Source organism: Ictalurus furcatus, chromosome 2, assembly GCF_023375685.1.
Source record: "Ictalurus furcatus strain D&B chromosome 2, Billie_1.0, whole genome shotgun sequence".
NCBI classification, from domain to species: domain Eukaryota; kingdom Metazoa; phylum Chordata; class Actinopteri; order Siluriformes; family Ictaluridae; genus Ictalurus; species Ictalurus furcatus.
In genome coordinates this window covers 6,683,122-6,706,953 of record NC_071256.1, presented here as the reverse complement: position 1 = coordinate 6,706,953, position 23,832 = coordinate 6,683,122, and the positions used below count along the sequence as shown (strand labels likewise).

The 23,832-nt window shown below is 39.7% G+C and overlaps 1 protein-coding gene across 4 annotated transcripts in view; it reads right to left on the bottom strand.

Annotated features, from left to right (window-relative positions):
• mei4 (meiosis-specific, MEI4 homolog (S. cerevisiae)) overlaps positions 1-23,832 on the bottom strand; it is a 119,477-nt gene that overhangs the window by 50,360 nt on the left and 45,285 nt on the right. For 3 of the 4 annotated variants that reach the window (XM_053645638.1, XM_053645627.1, XM_053645649.1), the window contains one exon: positions 14,859-15,767. The exons of the other annotated variant lie outside the window; for it this stretch is intronic. In XM_053645638.1, the coding sequence (XP_053501613.1) occupies positions 15,522-15,767 (246 nt within the window). In that variant the 3' untranslated portion in view covers positions 14,859-15,521. Of the gene's footprint in view, positions 1-14,858; positions 15,768-23,832 lie in introns of those variants that run through there. 4 annotated transcript variants of the gene reach the window in all.

Here is a 23,832-nt window from a genome sequence, read left to right as displayed (position 1 = left end):
CCAGACTTGTGTAGGTCTACAGTCTTGTCCCTGACATCCTTGGAGAGCTCTTTGGTCTTGGCCATGGTGGAGAGTTTGGAATATGACTGATTGATTGCTTCTGTGGACAGGTGTCTTTTATACAGGTAACAAACTGATATTAGGAGCACTCCCTTTAAGAGTGTGCTCCTAATCTCAGCTCGTTACCTGTATAAAAGACACCTGGGAGCCAGAAATCTTTCTGATTGAGAGGGGGTCAAATACTTTTTTCCCCTCATTAAAATGCAAATTAATTTATAACATTTTTGACATGCGTTTTTCTGGATTTTTTTGTTGTTATTCTGTCTCTCACTGTTCAAATACAACTACCATTAAAATTATAGACTGATCATTTCTTTGTCAGTGGGCAAACGTACAAAATCAGCAGGGGATCAAATACTTTTTTCCCTCACTGTATATCAATTAACACCATCCCTACAGTGAAATATAGTGGTGAGTGCATCGTGCTCTGGGGGTGATTTTCATCCGTACAACCCGGGCTTCTTGTCAAACTTGAAGGGATAATAGATGGAGAAATATACAGGGGGATATTACGAGAGTACCTTGCCAGATCTGAAACTCATTTCTGTCAACATACAACATGCAACCATACTGATAAATATAATGTGCTCATGCATTCTACAGTCAGACAGTATTAGTTGCGAATTTGTCATTTCGTGATTTATGGCACGTCAATCATGTTGTCTACGGTCAACCAGTCTTGCCATATTAACAACGTAAATAAGTGTCAAAAAATGAAACGGCTTCATGACAGTTCCATTGAAAATTATTTATAAACTGTCTCTCACACCAGATTCTAACTCCAGTACTTCGTTGGCTGTCGCCGAGTGTAAATTTACAAACAGCTGTCAAACAGGAAACATGCAGTACGTTTCCATGGACAAAAATAATTCAATCTTAACGCGATTAAGACGATACTCTGATTAAGAAACTAACATGTAAACAGCGATTTTTTATTATCTTAATCCGACTAAAGTCATACTCAAAAATGGAATTAAGACGTGTGGAGTATTCCTGTCTTAGTCGCGTTATCGAAGTGCATTACAGACATGTACACACCTTAATCACACTATTAACACCGTGTGGGAGTTTTCACCGCAGTTTGCGACAGGACACGTACACACACGGCAGCGCTCAACTGTTTGACGACAGACAAGAGAGCACGGCTGCGTCTGAAAACGCGTACTTACCTGCTATATAGTAGGAGAAATACATGCATCTCGGCTACTACGTAGAAGGTAAGTACGCGGTTTGGGACGCAGCCCACGGCTTCAAGCAGTCGTCTATTTGCACTTATAGCAGGACAAATAATTAACTGCACTTGAAGCTTTCGTAAAATTTTTAAATAAAAACACCTAAACTGTATACGGTACCATAACATAGACCAACTGTATGTTGATACGTGAAATTCTGGAGGGAACGTCGGACGGTGTGGCGTGGGGACGTAATGACGTGTGCCGTTAATCGCTCTATGTTCTATGTACATGTATTTACTATGTAAAACGGGTACATGAAAGGAATATTCTAAAAGAAACTCATGTAAACACCTTAATCAGAATATTGTCTTATTCAGAGTAAGGTCAATAATTAGATTACTGCTGTCCATGTAAACGTAGTCATGTATGATCCTGACTGGTTCATTTTCTTTCTCACCACAGCAGCTGGTAGCCAATAAAATTTGATTAAGCATCACATTCAGGTAAAGTTTCAGGCGGTTACACAATCGCACAGATGAATCATAATGATTATTCACGAAGCAAGTTACTACCCTAAGGCCTACTTGTTCACAATATATTACATTCATAAATATGATCATTAACGTATACGGAAACCATTTAAAAGACTCGTTCTTCTTGTATTGCGGTTGCGTACTGAACTCCAGGCATGTTTAAAGGAGTTTTACTTTCAACTCGGTGTCTAAGCTTGCTTCCGGGTTCTGCGGGGCAGAAATTCAGAAAATCAGTGTAAACTTAAGAAAGCAGAACAAAAAGAAAACTAATAAAAAAACAGCCTTAAGTAGTTTGGAAAACAGCCACATGTGCAGCAGCTTTGTAAGACGTATGTATGAGGATAAATTAATTAGCTGCCTTTGAAATTTTTCAGTATGGTTGTAGAAAAGATTAAAAATCCCTTTGCTTTCTCAGGGGAAATGAAATAAACCTCGCCCCTAGGACAAGCTGATAATGGGACATTTTGGACCCCACTAACTCCCACACAGTCAGTGACACAGACAAGCCAAGTATTTGGCTTGTTCCAGAGAATCAGGTAATCCCATTTGGGAATTGATCCCACGTGGAATTTCCTGTCGGGATTCACGATACACACCAAGCTAAAATGATATTGCTCTAGAGGAGCAAACAGGCAAGCAAAGACACCGTATAGATTTACTCTCTCCGTAGGATATCTTCATCACCAACTAGTCCCGCAACGTTTGACTCACAGGCACGTATCGTACCACAAATCGCTTGGAATTCTCAGGAGGTTTGTGCGATCGTGTCTCCATTCCCACGTACGTGTCGTAAAGTTTACAGTCAAATTTCCCTCATACACACTCATTGAGAAAAGAAGTAGCAGGATCAAACAGGCCATAAACTGAGTGTAAGCACCAAACAACTGCAGCCATGTCATACATCAAATTGATCGGCTCAATAAGGACGAACTGTGTTATGGGGGATGGCAATACCGTCGCCTCAATGTGCACAGGTCCCATGGTGTCGTGTGCATGTCGCCACAAAGCTGACTGTAACCACAATACTACTGGTACACAAACGTATGACACATAAAAAAAACTGCGTTAAGGGTATTCTATTGAGGTCACATGCATGAGAATGGACTGCCTGAAAGATTATTATATTAAAAACTCGAGGTAAATACTAGTGATATCGGTCAAAATAGTTATGCTTCAACTAACACGTACACATATGTAGCTCCCCCTACTGACTGGCAGGTGCAGTGTCACATGTTGCACTGGAAGAAGGCATTTTATTTATACGTTAAAAGATTGTTGTACAGAAGCCATAAAGTTTTTACAGTATATTATTATAGAATATGAATAAAACACAATGTGGTGCGTTGTTATAGGAAAATAATCAGGACTAGGATGGTGGGGTGGTGTCATGCTATACATCCACACAGAGTTGATAATATTCCAATGACAGCACATCCTGAAGTGTTTTATTTATTTCATATAACAGTAATTTGCCGAAGATGGCAATTCATTATTGAGTGCCGTTATGCATTGTATATTTATACCGAATCGAAAAGTGACGGCCTGGGTCAAAGAGGAATTCAAGGTTAATTCAACTGCAGTAAACAGTCTGTATATTAAAATGTGGAGAACAAAACAAATGAATGTAAAGATAACGGAAATTGAGGTTGAGCAAAAAAACAAACAAACAAACAAAAAAAAACAACTGTACAAATACTGTACATCCCACTCAACGTCACACCTTTAACGCAAAACAATTAAATCAACACCCGGATCATTCACCTCACATTTATATTTCATCATGAGATCAGACATCAGCCAAAAGGGAACTCGGAGCCTCATGCTGTCTGTGACATTTCTGTTGATGGACAAGGAGACGTGGACATATTATCTCCTTTTACGTTAGTTCTCCTTCTCTGCCAATCCATTTGTCTTCCCCCGCTCCCTCCCCCCTTACACTAACACAGCGGTAATAATTCACATAAATACTGCCAGCTGCCGTGGATATAATCTCGTTATCTGGTCAACACTCAAAAACATGGCAAATTAAGACAAATGAGAAGAGGCCGAGCTCAATTTTCCAGCACAAATTACAGCAGATAAATCAGGAGAAAGAGAACGAGAGTGAATAGTGAGAGAGTCCTAAAACTTCGTCACAGGGGTCCTGGCACTGTTAACACGTACCATGAGGTGACTTAATAAAGCTGAACAGGATTCAGTCCAAGTCCAAGAACACAAGGCCAAGATATGACGCAAGACAGAGGTTATGAACTGCTTTAACAAGTGCCGTTTCTCTCGAGTGGTTGAACAACCTACATCTAGGGTGTAAAAAAGAACCTGTTGAAGGTTTTAATATGCTGGATACAGACTGATTTTTGCACTACAGTTGTTCCAAAATGAAAAATGATAACCGCTTTGCAAAGCCTGGAGAAAATGCAGCATTTTGGAAATTCTGTAATTAATTAGTATTGCATGTAAGGGATAAAGGGTGCAAGTTCAAAGCATTGGTGCAGAATTACAAAGAAAAAGAAAAAAAAAGTCTATATTAAAAGTTTACTACATGTTTACTAGATGGAGACCTACTAATGATTTACGACTAATATATACAATTAGAATGACAGCATACTTAAAATTGACTTCCAAGGATGGATTATACTTGTTTCTACATCTACACGTACACGTGTTCAAGACGGCTGCTGGGTTGTCGTTTGAAGCACTGCCTCAGAAATGAATGCTACTGATTCACAATTGGAACACAAATAATGGGAAGGTGCAGGACCATGTGACACAGTGCTCACAACTGACTAAACCAAACAGTGCTGTGTCTCAAATCACATACTTCTATACGGCTCTAGACCTAGTTTCCTGGCTTCCTATTACTTACTAATTACTAATCCTATTCCTATTATAAAATCTAATATAAAACATACCAAAAAGACTGAGAGATACATGTCTTCTGGATTTTCTAGATTAGTAAATCTTTTTAAATTTGAGACACAGCTCATGACAGCTCATCCAGAGCCTGTCATGAGCATATCTCCCTGCAGTTTTCGCCTGGTTTCCCACTGAAGCGAAGCAGGGCTGAGCCTGGCCAGTACTTGGATGGGAAACCTCCTGGGGAAGATTAAGATTGCTGCTGGAAGTGGTATTAGGGAGGCCAGCAGGGGGTGCTCACCCTGTATAGTGACGGGGACACAGCTCCATCTTTCAGATGACATGTTAAACAGAGGTCCTGACTCTCTGTGGTCATTAAAAACCCCAGGACACGTCCCGTAAAAGAGTAGGGGTATAACCCCAGTGTCCAAAATTCCCCCGAAACAGGAGAGTTTGGTTTTGAGGTTTCTCAGTGAGAGAAAAACTTTTATTCTTTTCTTTTTTTTAAATCACAACTTTATATAGAACTATAAACAGATAAAAAGAACAACTTCTCATTTTTTTAATAAATAAAAAATTGTTAGCATTGACAAATGGTACAAGAGGAATGAAACACTGCACTCTCATCTCATTAATGAGGATCTACACCGCTAATGGTATCTTAATGACATGGGTGAACATGTGAACAAAGATTTCTCTCTAACAAACGGGGGAAAAAAAACCCATCATTAATGCAGTAGCTTCAGGTTTAGCGCAGAATGTCAATGCATGAAGCTCAAGAATGTGTCAGTCACAAAGATCCTAGTAAAGAAGAATCAGAATCAGGCGATGTAAATCACATGATGTGCAAGGAAAGCTCTGCTGTCAGTATGTTGAAAAGGTTTGGCTAATAAGTCTTCCAGAACTACAGACAAAACAAGACAAATAAGTCCAACAGTCTGGGCATGAGTATGCTTTTGGCGTATTGCAAGAATAAAAAATGTGGGCTTTTGTTGAAGTAAGACCACAACAATGCAGCCTTGTCCTTTCTTTTTCCTGTGATGCTAATTGGATGCCACAGTGCACTTTAATTTATTTCTGTAAATGAATGGTCACCATCCTCGTTTATTATTCAAAACACGCAAACCAATCAGTTCAACCGCTCACTTCCGAGCTCCTATTTCATCTGGAAATGGGAAGAAGGGAGGAGAGCTCCATAATATATGCCTGATCTGGTTTGCTTAATTAGAAAATTATATACACTCACCAGCCATTGTATTAGGAACACCGTAGTAATACTGGGTAGGACCACATTTTGCTCTCACAACACCACCACCAGCCTGAATTGTTGATGCAGGGCAGGTTGGGTCCATGGATTCATCCTGTTGATACCAAATTCTGTCCCTATATTATGAAACTGAGATTCATCAGACCACATTCATGTTTTTCCAATCTTCAACTGTCCAGCCTCAGATTCCTGTTCTTGGCTGACAAGAGCAGAACCCGATGTCTTCTGCTGTTTGAGTCCATCTGCCCTAAGGTTCAATGTATTGTGTGTTCAGAGATGCTTTTCTGTTCACCATGGGTATAAATAGTAGTTATTTGAGTCACTGTGGTCAGCTCGAACCAGTTTGGCCATTCTCCTCTTGACCTGCATCTGTGTCCACCTGAATGTTCATTTTTTCCATTCATCTCATGTATACGGTGTCCCAAAAATATCCATACATAGGGGACTATGTTAGCCAGCACCACGTCGCTTGTGCCTTCGTCAGTGGATGTTCGTGGACGTCCACGTAATGTGCGTTTCGTTTTTCACAGAACGATAGCGTATTACACATGATCTCGCAAACCTATTATATGGCGGATGTTTTAAAAACCTGCATAATTGTTATGGTGAAAAGGTTCCTTTTGGAAGGAGTCTCCAGTTTCAGCATGTTTTTAACAATCAGCAGTAAAGCTGGAACTTTACATTTTCTGAAATGGGAAAGTCTTCAGGATGGAGGGGGAATGTTTGTTGAGTGGAATGCAAGATGTAATAATAACGAAGCCACGTTGCCCAGTGACGTTTGTGGCTAATTATATTATATTACCAGACCTGGCAACCTTGCAAACACACTGCAGAGATATCTTCAATAGAGTCACATTTATCTAGTATTTCCTATAATAATACAAGAATAAATATCAAATATAAGAATATTAGGCCTATTTCTAGACATTTCTTACTGCTTTCAAGCTTAGAAGAGCAGAGTTTACTTATTTTAGTCTAATCGTAATCGCAGGTTTTTTGGTAAAGACTCATAATTAAAAGCACCCCCTGTGTGGTCACTTAAAAACATTGTGTTATTAGTGCAGTATGAGGAATTACAAATTGCACATAGATAACATTATGAGATTTTTTTCTTGGGGAGATCATTATTGAGCTAAGCCAAGGTGCAGATTGTGTGTTGACCCAAGTACAGTGGTTATAACCCCCCAACCCTGCCCCCCCCCCCCCCCCGTTAAAATTGCAGTGGAAAAAGTATACGCGTTATTATGACACAAAACTTTGCTCAGATTCCCTCTCATCTGATCTGCACACACTGGCACAGAAGCATTGACAGCCTACCGTGTTAATATCAGAACCACACCGACACCCACCCTAAATTTGATTCCTGCCTCACAATGAGCAATCATTCCATCAGCACTAAATCAGGACGTGTACCATTACTTCATATCAACGCTACAGGAATAGTTCCTGCTGCTGCCTCATAAATAACATTCCTGCTAACAGCACAGCTAGACCAGGTTCTCCGTCCTCAAGGTCACCTTCACGGCGTGCTCGTATCTAGAACTACCTCAAATGCTGACCGTATTGCTCAGTTTTCATGGTTTAGGGTGGAACTCAAATTCTTCCAGGGTCATATCAGTATTTCTTTTAGATTCTGAAGAGCCATAAACTAAAGCTATCGTTTTTAAGAGGTGTTAGCATCCGTTCTAATGATTAACACCAATAAAATGGCTCTGAAATAAAAATAAAAAAAAGGGGGACGATTGTTGTGGTTTAGGATGAGGAATGAATGAGTCTTGGTAGTGTACTTGGTAGGGTTTTTTTTAAAAAAAAAAAAAACATTATTAGCCACTAAATACAATTTTGTGAAATTTTATAAGAACGTGTACCACACCAAGGACTATTGCACTACTGTCTCAATTATAACCATTGTATCTATACTGAGTAAAATGTATTAGGTTTGCTAAACATAATGAAATGAAACCATTTCTTGAGTTTGTGGAGCTTACGGTCATACTGTTCACAAAGAGGTCATTTTTCCTCTTCCTAAAATGAGAGGCGCTACCATTAGGAATGGCCGATATGACCAAAAAAAAAGAAGATCGGATCTCGATACTTAGACGTTTATGTGACACGCAATTTGTATCGCAATATAGAATATATACAGGTTTGCTAAGAAACTGCCAACAAAACAGTGGTGCATTCAAATTTTTTTTTTAAATTGTCACTGAAAAACAGGATGAACAATTCTGACATTTTATAGTTTTCAAGATTCAATCCAGAATATTAACATCTAACCAGCTGCTTCCAATCCCAGTTGGTAATTGATGAAAAAAAAAAACTCAAAATGAAGATAATATCTGCAGCATCACAGAAAAGTGCATTGTGACATATTTTATCATGACACTGATAGTCATATCGTCCAGCCCTAGCTGCCAACATGATGTTACTGAACTGTCTGTCAAAAGTTTTTTTATTTATTTATTTTTTAAACCCATTTTCATTTGATTTTCACAACCCCAACCATGCCTCTAAGCTGTGCTGGTGATATCTGAAGAGGAAGGAGGCAGTGAGGTCTGTAATAGAATGACCTGCCTGATTATCTGAACTTAACCCAGGTAAGCTGCTCGGGGAAAAGTTGGAACCGAATGTTTTGAGGTGATCATCAGGCTCGACAAACCTGCTAAAGCTATATATATATATGCGCCATAGCATATGTTTTTTTGTTTACTTTGTGCCAAAATGTATCACAAGCCTTTCCTGTCAGTATAAACTAGTTAACTCATTTATATGTAGTGGAAACCAATGTATTTAGAAAGGTGCATTTATAGTGTAAATCAATAAAGACAATCCAGGGCTTACAAAATTAAGGCCTGATTTGATCCCGTTGTTGTATAGTTACACGCCATACTGCACCAGACACAATCCTACATCGATCCAGTTTGTAATCAGATACCGGCTGTCAAAATGTCTCCTACAGAACAATCAAAATACAATATATTAGTGCAATTTTCTCCCTTCTCACTTTAAACCGCTTTATACCTCAATGCTGTTGAATCTTAAATATGATTGGTCAGAAGGTGTCGATTCATTTTCTATAACAGCAGCTCTGACAATATTGCTTCTATAGAAACACCTCATTCACAGGGCCTTGACATATTATAATGCGAATAATAAACTTGTTTTAAAAAATGTTATTTAAGAAAGAAAAAAGAAAATGAATAGTAAGAATAAATCACTGATATGGTGGAGGTTTCTGCTCAATTATAAATATTTTCCTTCTATAACTGTGTGCTATTTAGTCCAAAAGTGCAGTTGTGTAAGCAGGAGATTCATTATAGTTTTAACACGAAGTCTATTTTGTTGAAGTCGAACTGTTCACTGATGGAGACTTGAGTGCAAAACTGTTCGTGCCAATTACAGTCCTAAAATAAAAATTTTATATTTTAATTTCAAGTACTATAGGAACTAACTGCAGGTAGGAATTCAAGTTGTGAGACGGAGGATGAAAAATATTTGCACCACAGGACCTGTTTGAGGAATCATATAGACGAGGCAATCGCCCGGATTCACGTTATCATATCCTTAATCCTTTGCATAAAGTTTAGAACATTTAAACTTGCATGTTGCTTGTACTGGCCGTTATAATGTGGTATAAAGTGACATATCAAAAAAAGCATGTTTACAACATATTTGCCAACATTTGTAATCTGGTGGACAAATTAGACGTGCTGTGGTGGTATCTTGTCGTGGTAACCACCTTGTGGTGGTTGGGATACCTGCAAAACCTGCACTTCATATTTCAATCACAGAAAACCTGTAGATTTTATAAAGTAGAAAATGTCACGATGTAAAGGGTCTTCCCAGGCCGCCACACAATTATTAAATCTGGCTATTATAGATGTTTTCATGATGCAGGGAAGCTAGCTTTCAAGCTAGACCTACGAGATATAAAAATATATCTAATCAAAACGAAGGTGTCATGGCCAGGCTGCTCCGTTGCGCTCTGTGGGGTTCAGCTTCCTGTGGAGACGCTCTCATTTCTGCCAGCGACGATCAACATTCACCGCGGCAGAAAAAGAAGAGAGTGCTCATGCTGCTGTCATTTCCCCTCTCCTCCCTCCATCTGTCTCTCCATCAATTCAAACTGCAATTTACCGTCAGGCCCCAGTTTTGTGAATGCGGCTCATGGCTAATTGTAACGAGTAATGTAATGAGCTTTTAATGTTTTCACACACACGGAAAATTGCTCTGCGGTAATTAAGGAGTCCTCATACGGTGACAGAGAACCTAGTCAGAGAGAGGTAAATATGGTTTTGATGCACTGGTGAAAATAAGAGGGTTTTTTTTTTGCATATTTTGTATATATTTCTAAGAAAGCATTCATATATATATATATATATATATATATATATATATATATATATATATAGACTCGCATTTTTCCTGTATTTTAACTCAATAGCTTTTGATGGTCTCTTATAACTTTTAAAGGTTATAACCTTGGGCAGGACATTACGAGCACCATAAAATCCCTGAGCTTGAAATAGCTTTTGATTTTTAAACTACGAAAAAAAAAAAAAAAAAGGTAGCAGATTTCCACTGCGAAATCGGCTGCCTTTAAATCAAAAACCTCCAGTTGTGCGTGCCAAGGTCAAAAATCTAAGGGGCCTCTCTGATGTCATTCCTAGTGCAGACTAAGTGCTTGGTGTGTGTGTGTAAGTGTGTGTGTATGTGTGTGTATATATATATAAGTTGAATAATATCCATTAGCAGCTGACAGTTTGACAGTAACCCGTGTCCCTATTGAAAAACGGAGACCTGTATAATGGTTTTACGAAGGCTGGTAAAACCGTCTGATCTGTTGTCAGATTTTGTTTAAAGATCATTTTAAAATTTTATATCCCACTGACACTGATTTATATTCAATTACCTGGCAATATACCATCTGTAAGATCTAAGATGCTGTCAGTTTTCTCTTTCATAACTGACACTTGCTTTTAAATATTCCACTTTTTATATGGCTTCTAGAATTTTCTATTACCTGAACTGATAATAAGGGAACAAGACCAGTCAGGCTTCAGTAACTGGGATTTTAAGCATAAAACCAGCTAAAGACCCACCTCTTCCGTGAGCATGTAACTAACCCCTAAAACGCCAACCCCACACTATCCTTTAAAAATGAATAAATGAATAAATAAATAAATAAATAAAAACCCTTACTCTGGCTCTTACAACTTGACTCTGTGCACTTTGCTTTTCTAGAACTCAAGTAAAAGATCTTGTATGGTAACACTACTTGTATTGTTCTCTACTTGATATATCGCTTTGCTTGTATTCCCTCATTTGTAAGTCGCTTTGGATAAAAGCGTCTGCTAAATGAATAAATGTAAATGTAAGCATGGTAGAACTTGGCTTGTGGCCTCGCGTTCGTTATAATGAGCAGCCTCAAGGATCATTTGTTTTCAAATACGTTTTCATTCATTTGTTCTTCGAAGCCGCACAATCCATAAAATCATACCGATACAGGACAAGAGCAACAGTTAATGTTCACATCAAACATCAGAATGGGGAAAAAACGGCATGGTTGCTGACTGCTTTGAGTATCTCGGAAACCGCCGATCTCCCACGATTTTCACACAAGACAGTCTCTAGAGTTCACGCCGAATTGTGCAAAACACCACCCAGTGAGCGATCGTTCTGTGGCTGGAAACACCTTGTTGATGAGAGAGAGAGCAGATGAGAATTGGCAGACTGGTTTGAGCTGACAAAGTCTATGGTTACTTAAACAACCACTCTTTACAACCGTGCTGAGCAGAAAAGCATCTCAGAACACAGAACAGGCTGAACCTTGGCGTGGATGGGCTACAACAGCAGAAGACCATGTCGGGTTTCACTCCTGTCAACCAAGAACAGGAATCTGGGGTTAATTCAATTCAATTCATTTTTATTTGTATAGCGCTTTTTACAATAGACATTGTCTCAAAGCAGCTTTACAGAAACATATAAACACGGTATATAGATATTAAAGGTGCGAATTTATCCCAACTGAGCAAGCCGGTGGCGATGGTGGCGAGGAAAAACTCCCTAAGATGTTAAGAGGAAGAAACCTTGAGAGGAACCAGGCTCAGAAGGGAACCCATCCTCATCTGGGTAACAACAGATAGTGTGAAAAAGTTCATTATGGATTCATATGCAGTCTGTTTGGCCTTAGAAGCAGCCGTAGTCCCAGCAATCTGGAATTGGAGTAGATGAGAGGTTACCGTGCGCACAGACTCATTTAAAACTGGACGGTTAAAGATTGGACATTTGAATTCATTTTCACACTCCACTCGGCTTTGGAGTGGTGACTAATCCTATTGACTAGGCTAAAAGAAAGAAAGTGATGGCGCATAGTGTTTTTGTACCTTCAGCAAAAAGTCATCAAGTTGTCAATTTTTCGGATATGAGCTGGGGAGATTCTGTCCTCCCGTCGCACATCAAGTATATAATTCAAGTCTGGTTAGCGTCTTTTTTCTCTATATCTCGATGATCAACCACAAGGGGGTATATGAAAGCTTTGCACTGCATTGCTAATCAGAATTGTGCTACTGCCAGCCAGAGTGCTCCTCATGTAGTGCCACTGTGTAGCATAGCAAGTGGTGGGCCACATCCCCGTAAAGTGCATCAAGGCTAAACATAACTCGAATATGATGAACTCTGCTAGTGCCTAATGCCCGTGCTGCTGATGTTTCCACTCCTGAGCTTACATGTGAATGACCAAAGTGGTATTGTTCATACATCTTTCTGACATTAAGCACACAAGAGCCACCTCTACCCCCCACTCATCCTGGAGGTTGTTGTTTTCTTGTAGTTCGTCCCCAGGATGCTGGCGACAGGATATGAGAGATGCAGAGATGGCAGGAGGAGAGGCCAGAGTCGAGACAATACACAGGAGATAGTTATCAGCAGCAACATGGGAGTCGCACAAGCAAGCACATCGAGCTCCAGAAACATAATTCATGATGCTCTATCAAATGAGTTCGGCGTCAGGGACGTTATTGCCTGCACAAATATCTCAGCATGTCTGTGTGACAGCATCACTGGGTCACTGATGGAGCTATTTATGAGGGGCTTGCGAACTCAGGGGAGTGGGAGGAAGTGAAGAAGGAAGGAGTGTTCATGAAAGCTAACAAAATGGGTCCATGAAACAGAAACGGATTTATGAAACAATCATGGCCATCGTCAATGAGGAAATATGAAACACCTCAATGTCATGTTGAGGTTACGAAATATTTCTTTTCTGAGGGAAACCTGGACAATGTGTAAATCATTGGAAAATTGCTGTGGTGTTGTACTGGTATTGGAAAATAATCAATTCAGGGTGATAACAGTAACTCTGCTTTATGTCGGGCCGCCTCAAACCACCCCGCTCTTGATTTACTATCCTATAAAGGCAGGCCTTGTCGTGATTTACTCCTTACATACTACACTGTAGTAAACTTTATATCCCTGTTCTATACATACTTTGGAACTTTGAGAACAGTGATGGAAAGAGCGCCAAACATACTGACTTGAATTAAAATAGTGCTATTGTAGAAATAACTCACTTGAGTAAAAGTAAAAGCAGTCATCGAGAAAATTACTCCAGCAAGAGTCAATACGCCGTTTAGATTAACACTACTGAGGAACTACTTCGCAAATTATTCTTTAATATGTCTATAACTGACACAACTAAACGAGAATGCTCTATTGTAACTCCATTGTTGTGGTTTCGGTAGCTCTAACACATTACCCTGAGCATAACTAATCCGCTGTAGTTAACACAACAAGTGATCACTACTAAACATCAAAGTGACATTTTAAGTTTAATACAGAGCTTTCAGATAGCTTATGGCTCACCTGTATACATGTAGGTTTCCGCAGGTTGGATGTTGAGCCATGAAATACCGATATCTCGTACACAAAGTAATTTAGTGACTGTTATCATGAAGATACCTGATAAATCGGGGTAGGGATGCTCATCTGTCGTCTCGGACATTGCTGGAATCTCTTACTTTGATTGCGTCCTGATGTTAAATGATTTCAAATTTACAGTCAGCCGCTGTACTTGGGACATGTTTTGACTTCACTTTGAAGAATACCTTCAAAAGATAACCTAATTAGATGATGCATGAATCAAAAAAATTTTCCTCTTCTTCTAAACGCACACTCTCATATTTGACTGTCACTGCGTTGTAAGCCATCATTAAAACAACAACAACAGCAACAACAACAACAACAACAAAAAACACTATAGTTAAGAAATGGACATAATTCAACTAAAGGTAGCTCAGGAAATAATGTTCCATTTTGGTTTCAGTACTTCCCGTCACGTCTGGAACAGTTTAACAGTCAGTAATACCATTAAATCCGACAGCACAGTCATATCATAATCCATGATTAAAGGTTTGCCAATTATTGACATGAGAATTTAATATCAGCAAACAGCTTTTCTAAGAGCCTGCACATGAGACACCGAAAGCGAAAGAGAACAGAGGCCAGAGATGAAGGTAAAGAGGAAGATAAAACAGATCAGGGTCTACCTTTTTAATCAGGGAAGGATCACAGCTAGGCTTGAGGGAAGCATTTGGGATTAATGGGGAGATTTATGATGAATCTAACACTATCCTAATTGCTCTTGGGTGGCAACATGGGGCAATTAAAATCTACTGATTTGATGTCTCCAGCACAAACCTAGGACTATGCTTTAGCAAATGAATAATGCTAAATAAATCTTTTCAGAGAAAATCCTTGCAAGCAAAAAGAAAAAACAACAACAAAAGTTGTTTCGATTTTTTTTTTGTCTGCCAGATGTGCACCAAACAACAGTAACAAAACATCTCCTTCAAATTAAAATCTCTTACAATACCAGGGTTTGGTCAAATGGTACCCAACTTCTACTGCTACTGTTATGACTGTTGAGTCATAATATCTTCAAGATTTTTTAGCCTGTACTACTGCCGCACTATTTTTTAGCCTGCAACTGTGTGCCCTAATTTGTTTGCATGTGAAAAGGAATTTATATGCATTGAAATGACAAATATTGACCCTGTTTGAATGCCCAGAACTGAGTAGCTGAACACTCCCAGTTGACGATCCAATAGGAAAACGAGTTCTACCAACTGTGCAATAACACACACATGTGAAATGTCTGAATTTTAAACCATTGTTGAGTAAACTCTCTCAAACCGGAAAAATGTTACAATTATGCCCACTTCCCTTTACTAACACTGACTGTGTGTTTAGATGAGCAGTAGCTAAAAACATCCATTGTGCATAGTCCATAATTATTCTCCAAATTCAATAGTCACGACACTTACCTTCACAGCACTGCAGTCTACACATACTCATCTCAACCATAAAGACAAATCCTTTCCACACATACTCATATCAACCATAAAGACAAATCCTTTAAAAGAACAGTTCACTTGGTTTATTTGTCATGAACAATGTTGGTATTTTCTTAAGTTTTAGTCCAGGGGCCTAACCAGTAACTGCACAGACTTTCAATACGTTTCCACTTCGTCTAAATCGCACATTTTCGAATTGAACAGTAGCTTGCCTCAGAGATATGGGGAGGGGAGAGAAAAAATAAAAATGTGAGTCAGGATGAAAGACCACGAGCTTTGAAGCTCAGGTCCCTCGGGTGCAAGCAGGCTTAAGAAGTCCCTCGATTCTCCACATGTAAAGAGCGAACAGGGGAAACTCATCTGAAAGAGGGAGGACATCTTTTTCCAACTGGGCTTGAAGGTGGTGGAGTTCATTCCCTGCTTGACCTGACCTGGCTTGAATAAGCTGCTCTAGGGTCCAGAAAAGGTAAAAGGAGTTCTCATATCTGACCCAGTCTACCTGCTGTGGCTGCTGTCCCTCAGGCACTTCCTGGAAAACAGCACAAAGTATTTTAATGATCAACAAACGTTTATCAAGTACTTGAAGCAATTGTAGATTGATTGGTTATCAAGCTATGTTAGGAAACATGCAAATTTACAGACCTACAAAGTCAATCAGAAAACAATTAGTCTTTTGAATGAACCCCAGCAGATTCTTGCTTACAAAATAATCTCTTGAAAGAAAAGAAGATAGCATATGGGTTTGTCCAACAGTAAGTCTCTCTACTACCTTGCTAGCAACTTTGCTAACAAGAAAATGCTAGCAGGCAGAGAGAAAAACAGACCATGATGACAAAAAACCCTAGTGTATTTCGGTTTACGAGACTTTTTTTTTCCGTTAGATGTGCGGAAAGCAACAGTAAGCTCTTCCAATGTTTACCAATTTCCACCTACCAGGTAACTTTCCACCCCCATAACACAAATACCACCATCCAGCAAGGATTAAGGCTAACAGATGCTTGCTCTGAGGGAAGCTAACATGAAGCAAACCCCAGCATCTTTTTGAACCATTGCTCATGCTGTGTCATCTAGAGTGACTTACAGAAGTGCTTTGAAGCACCTGTATGTAAATAAATACATCCTGATACTGGTTCACCAGGTCACGGACTAAGAATACCATCAGTCTACAAACTCTGTTGAGGCAATATAGTAATAAAAGTACACAGACAACACAATTTTTTTTATTAAAGTGTTAATTTAAGTACTTCAGAAAAAGGTAGGTCTTTAGACATCGTTTGAAGACTAACAGTGACTCAGATGTTTGGACATCTAGAGGAAGTCCGAATTCCACCACCTAGGTGCCAGAACAGTGAAGGGTCTTGATACATGCCTTCCTTGTATTTTAAGAGTTGGTGGGACCAATCGAGCAGTGCTAGAGTATTGGAGGGAGCGTGGCACAGTGTGGGGTGTGATAAGTGCTTTGAGGTAAGTGGGTGCTGGTCCAATTTGGGCTTTATAGGTAAGCATCAGTGTTTTAAATGTGATGCAGGCAGCTACAGGAAGCCAGTGAAGGCGGCGTAGCAATGGGGTGATGTGGGAGAACTTAGGAAGATATGAAAACAAATCATGCAGCTGCACTCTGGATCGACTGCAGAGGTCAAATGGTGCTCAGAGGTAGACTTGCCAGGAACGAGTTCATTCTCGAAATGCCAAGGGACTGAACCAGCACCTGAATGGCCTGTGTGGACAGAGATGGACAAATCTTTCGACATGAGCGTGTCAGATTAGCATCGTGAGAGGGAATGGACAGTTGATCCATGGTTAACCTAAGGTTTCGTGCCATGACCAGAGGTGAGATCAGAGAGTCCAGCGAGATCACAAGATCCTGGCATAGGGATGAATCACCTGGCATGAACAGAAGTTCTGTTCTGATGTTTAGTTTTACAGTTTTTTGCTTTTACGTATATATCGGCTGTGATTGACAGGGGAGAGAGAGTATGCCATCCCACCCACACAGAGCATGGCCAGTTTTGCTTGCTTAGACTCCTGGTCACAGATGGCTGTGGCATCATTGGGGTTTGAACTTACTATCTCTCAATGGTAGGGCATTTTATGTTCATTGTTTTTTTAACCAACCAAACACACCACAGTCCCACCTATTTGGTTTCTATTGGCCCACAGGACCGAGGCTAGCATATGCAAACATTACATCCTTTCCTGTTCTCCCAAGTGAAACGGCTTTCACTAAAGCAAAAGAGGTTCAAAATGCTGAAACTGGAGTAAGGGTCAAAAGCAGAGGTGTAGCTAAGGGGATAGATTTTGGGTTTGAAGCAACCTCTAGAGCATTTTCCCGTTCCATTTGCTTATTCATGGATAATTAACAGTAACTGCTTTTACTTACCTCATGCCCCACTGAAATTAATTCCTGGCTACAGCACTGGGAAAATTATGTTACTGTCTCTGCTACATGTGCTCCCAGGAAGTATCAGAGTAAGTGAGGGACTACAAAGGCCATAAAGACTAAAAGGACACTGTCCTGCACATCAGAGTCTACTGCCGAGTATGGGTTTTTTCCCCCCAACCAGATCACTCTCATCAATATCTACTAACATAGAGGAGAGACAAAAGTGAGCATGAACTGCCAGCAACAAAACATTAATATTGGGAGAAATATGACTTCAAGTCATGAGGATTTCAAGAGCGCCTTCTTGTTCAGTGCGAATATTTGACCACTCCTTTTTTCCAGCTGTAAAAAAGCTGAACATGGAGGAAAGGGACTTTATAGGGACCTTCAGAATCACTACTGAGGAGGATGGTATAAAACTCGATTCATAAAACTCCCACCAAGGCAAAGCCATGCAAGCATGAAAGCACACGGACAAATTTCATTTGATAGCATGGCTTGATCGAGGTGACGAAAAGGAAGGATAATGTTCACCCTTGTTTTATTTCTTTATGAAGAAGTAGGCCAAACAAGACCAAAATGCTCAAGGTTAACACCACTGTGGGAAAACAATCACTAATTAAACCTGCATAAAATGTGAAAATATTGCTCAAATTTGTATATTCACTATTTTCAAAAAGTTTGGTATGGTGATGTGGATTGATATTTCAGCATGACATCATCCTACAAACCCTTACACAGATTCGGGATTTCTTCCCCATTTTCCACCAATTTCTTCTCTACTGTACAAATGCTACTGACAATGCTACTGTTCTGCTGCTCACATCACAGAGCAGTAGAACACCTTCAAAGGAACTTGCTGACCACCTTCTAGTTCCCAAGAATGGCTAGTGTTGCTATATTCAACCAATGGGACAGTAACGCCATCCTTCACAGAAACTCTTTTAGACTTCAGGCCATTATCAGGATTCAAGCACAATCTCCAGATGATACCATGAATGCTGTTCTGTTGCATCACCAAAAAAAGTTTTGATTGATGTGGATTTTGTTAAAATTTTATGACACAAAGCCACATATTTGGTGTAGAATGCACCCTTGGATTTCACTTGAAAATGAAAGGATGTGAAAATAACTGCTCCTTAAGGTTGTGTGTTCCGAGATGCTTTTCTGCTCACTACGGTTGTAAAAAGTGGCTAGTGTTGCTATAATTGACAGAGCAAAACCATCCTTCGCAGAAATTCTCTTGGCCATGGATGGCTGTGGCATCAGCATCATTTGTTATACTACTAAAAAGATTTTGATTGATGTGGATTTTGTTAACACATTATAATGAATAATAATATATATATATATATTTTGCATAGAATGCACTTTTAGACTTCACTTGAATATGATCATAGGTCTTAGCTTTGACACCTCCTTCATTGCTGCACTATTTCTTTTTCATTATATGAAAAAACGTCGTGCTCATGGGAAGTTCTCTCTCGTGCTCAGGCCTATCATGAAACTGGTTCTGCTCTACAAGTTTTATGAAAAAGTTCCAACTGCTTGCTCCTTAACTAAACCTACTCTTACCTTTCCCAAAACTTTCCATGTAACGCAATATTGAACAAGGCCCTGCTGATTAATCAATGGTGTAAAAATCACAGTTCAGCACATTTGTTTTTCGTTGGCCCACTGCTCACTAATTCACTTGACAGCTTCTATAGGGACCAGTGACGAATGTACTGAATGCACACATGAAAAAAACAGTAGTTATAGGGAATATGAAACTACAGAGAGACAAAGAGTTTAGACAGAAAAAAATGGACATATAATGACAATGAAACATGACTTATAAAAAAAAAAAAAAAAAAACAATGCCTGAAAGAATCTACTAAGAAGAATTAGAACAAGGTAAGTTTGCTGAGATAATAAAACTGGGGATGAAACGTCATTCCTTTCAAATCTGGACCTCTTGGGATGCAGTGCACCAAGATGACTTGCTTCAGGATGACTTATAGTGAGATATTAATAAGAACGGAGAGAGAGAGAGAGAGATGAAAAAGAGGACAAATAGCAAATGAGACCGAGAGACAAAGAGGATGGATAGCTTTCTGTCTCTCTGAAAATGGAAGATGGAAGGAGATAGGCGCAGTGGACAGGCTTCGCTGATCTATGGGGAATAGTACAGAGCTCCACATCTCATGTGCAAACACCACATCTCATGGACAGTTTTAATAATCATAGCCTGGTTGCAATTTGTTAATTCTCAAATGGTCACGGTTTTGGCCTCGAATATAAACTTTACACTCGCTGCCTACTTTCATAGGACCATCTCTAAACCTGCTTATTCATGCAGTTATCTCATCGTCATGCAATTATCCACAATGCATAAAATGTAATGTTTGTGACTTTGACCATGGTGTGGTTGTTGGTGTGCAAGCCAAGAGAGCAAAATCGGCTGTGCTCTCTATGTTGAAGGGATAACAAAGAAGCACTAGCCAATCATGTGCATCTGTAACCACATGTATGAGGAAAAGAACAGAGTACACTTTCCTCAGAGTGTTTTATACCACCCTGTGATGCAGCAGAAGCAACAGTTCAAAAAGATGAGTTTGGCTGGCTTCACATGTCTCAGAGTAAGCCCATGTTTGCCTTTACTCTCTCTGGTTGGTAGCTTTCGTATGATTGGGGAGAGGGGAGGTAGGAGGGAGCATTTCAGAATGCATAACACATTAAAGCTTGAGACTGAAAGCTACAACAGCCCATATATGTAAGCCAAGAACATGAATCTGAGTCTACAGTGTTCATCCATTTTTCCATACCGCTTATCCTACACTGGGCCGCAAGGGACCCTGAAGCCTATCTCAGGGAACTTGGGGCAAACCGGTGGAAATCCCCCCCCGAAGCACGGGGAAAACATGCAAACTCAGGGTGGAGGCAGGATTCAAACCCCCAACCCTGTGCTAAACACTAAGACACCATGCCCCCCTGGAAAAACATTACCCAGTTTTTTTCTGTCTAGTTTGGATGAGCTTGTGCCCACTGTATCCAAGCATAGAGAAGGCTTCTTCTTGTTCTGGAACCCAATGTAGTCTTCTGCCTTTTTAGCAAGGTTCTAAGATACTTTTCTGCTCACCATGGTTGTAAAGAGTGGTTATTCGAGTAATGGTAGCCTTCCTGTCAGCTCTGGCCAGTCTGGCCATTCTCTTCTGACCTCTTTCATCAAGACAAGCTATTTACACCCACTGACTCTCATTGGATGCTTTTTGGTTTTCAGACCATTCGGTGTAAACTCTGCCACTATTCTTTCAGGTTTTGTTTCAAGTTAGAAACAATCAAAATACGAAAATTGGGGTTTTTTTGGGGTCATTTTTATTTATTTATTTATTACCGGTCATTTTTGGTTGCAAAAGTTGCTCTTTAAGGGATGTGGCATGATAGGACAGCGGATCTAACTGCATCTTCCATTCACTATGGAAATGTGAAGAGGCCAAGGGATGAGTGGCAGTAACGCTGTACGTCACTGTAGGCTTTCTGCTAAGTCACACAATCATAGCCCACTATCTCTGGAGGAGTGAGAGTGATATGACAGAACAAACGCAATATAGAAAGAACGCGATTTATTTCTCCCAAGAAGCACTGCGGGTCTCCTTCTTCTAAACTAAGAAAAACAAAAAGAAAGAAAAGAACAAAATAAACAAAGTCAAGAACCAGCAGGAGAAGCGATATTACGGTACGAGCAGTAGGATGGTTCTTGCTCATTCCCACTACTCCTTACGCCTGAAAGATTCATCTGAAAGATGAATTCCTAAAAATGAGATATCTAGAAAGATGTCTAATGATGCAACTGGTGCTGTGGAAAGCCTCCTGCAGGGTCATGGTGCAGTGGGGTGGACCTATTTTTTCTGCCTCTGCGGAATTAACACTCATCTAAATGCATAGGCTGTCCATTGTGCCTAGGAGCAGAGTCCCAGCGAGGACCACTGTATCTCAGCGTCTGCCACCTTTAATAGGCCAGATACTGAGAATGAAGAGGAGGAGCAGAAGGAGAGCAAAGCCCTGGCAGGCTGCAATCTAGGACAAGTAGCACTCGCTTCATGGTTATCAGAAAAAAGGAGGTTCAAACACGACCATGACCCTAACCCATGGAGGTCCCTCAGAAGGTTAAAAGTCTTCTAAAAAGGATGAATTTGAATTATTCTCACATTTCCTTGGCTGTTCTTTTGCTATTGGATTGGAATGTCAGATGCCCAGCCAGAGGAAGTGGCCTATTCAAATATGCTCCTTTCTAATGCCCTGGAATTGTTTGTTGTTAAATGTTCAGTATGTATATTAGAACTATTTTAAAAAAATATTTGGCAGTGTATTGCCATAATCTTTGTGCAGTAATGCAATCTGTTGCCTACTTCAGAAGTACACGCTCCGGGGTCGGTTTAAATTTTGTGAAAGTTCTCCGAGAGGATCATTGGATTACCAAACTTGATGTGATCATTTACAGTTTTAATTAGAGCTGCAACAACTAATCGATAACATCGATAATAATCGATTATGGAAATCACTGTCAACGACTATCATTATCGATTAGTCGGTCTGCGCGCGGCACATTTACTCATTACGTAACTTCTCCTCCGAAAACACGCTTCGGAGAGTAAATACTAAAACTGTGTCCCAAATGCCATACTATACACTTACACTATGCACTACTGTTTACTGCAGTGTTTCTCAACTGGAGGTCCGCGGACCCCTAGTGGTCAGTGGTGTAATTGCAGGGGGTCTGTAGGAAAGTTTTTAAAATGTTTAAATAATTTTATGTATACATTTTTTGTTAAATGTATCAAAACATATTCAAATGAGATGTTTTAAAATTAATCAATTTGGTTATTCGCAAATATCACGTTAGCTGAGCTGACGATCGTTCATTGATGGATTTATTTTTAATTTATTTACAAATGAAATGATCATTTGCAAAAACCTATGAGTGCTAGACAAGTTAAGTGTTGCATTGATGGATAAAATAAACAAAGGATAATTCAGAGTGTCAAATTAAATGTCACACCAACAATAAACTCCAAAAAATAAAATCTTGAAATGTTTTGATTAAATTTTAATGTTAACCCACTAACCCTGTAAGGCCGGAAAACCGGCTTGCCCGTCTTTGACCTATTCCTGTAAGGACGATATACCGGCTTGGTCGTCTATGCCAAATACCCGTAAGGCCGATAAAGCAGCTTTACAGTGTAAACGTTATCCCCGTAAGGCTGGAATACCGGCATTACTCTGCTATGATTCCTTACTTATTTAATTATTATTTTTTGACCTGGAAGATTGATGACGTCATGACGTCACGACGTGATTACGTCATTACGATGAAGATAATCCAAGCGTGTATATTGTTGATAAACTTATGGTGTAATAGTAGAAGTTAACTAAAAATGCCAAAGTGAAAAGCTAATCATGTTCCAGCTAAAGTTACACCTACAGTGAACACAGGTACATCTAAAACAGTGAAAAAAAAAAAGAAAACCTACACAGTTACACAGACGAGAGCGAGGATTCTAGATAGTGACAGCAGTGAAAGTTCAGGCGATGTTGAAACCGAAACTGATAGTGAAGCAAACTCTCATGATTCAGACCCTGATCCGTCTTCATCTTCAGCATCAACCAGTGCGACTGACACTGCAGGGGTTTGGAGTCATAACGTGACCCTGATGGATTCAACTTTCAAACCAAACGAGGCACCTGGTCCTCCTGCTGCAGCCGCAAACTGTACCGCTGACACTACTGCGCTGGAATACTTTGCACTTTTCTGGGACGACGACATATGATGCTCGTATGGTACTTCTAAATGAGTATAAGGATTTTAGCGAGCATTTTTCGTAATGTCTCTAGTTAAGAATTGTGCTCTAAGTGGAGTAAAAACACTGAACTGCTTCATTTTCAAAGTAATATTACACAAATACATTATCATAAGTTGTTTCAAGGCCTAAAAATGTTAAAATTAAAATGTTGATATTGGGGCCAATTTGGGCCCGGGAACTCAGGGTTGGCGTGCTGTTTCTATGGGGAATATAGGGTTGTGGGACATAATACTGTGGGAACTAAGGGGTAAGAGGGTTAATATTATTCATGTTAAATATTAATAAAATAAAGCAACATATATAGAAATGACTGTTTAATATATAGCCTATAATTGTTGTGGAGTAGGGGGTCCTTGTGGATTCTTCGA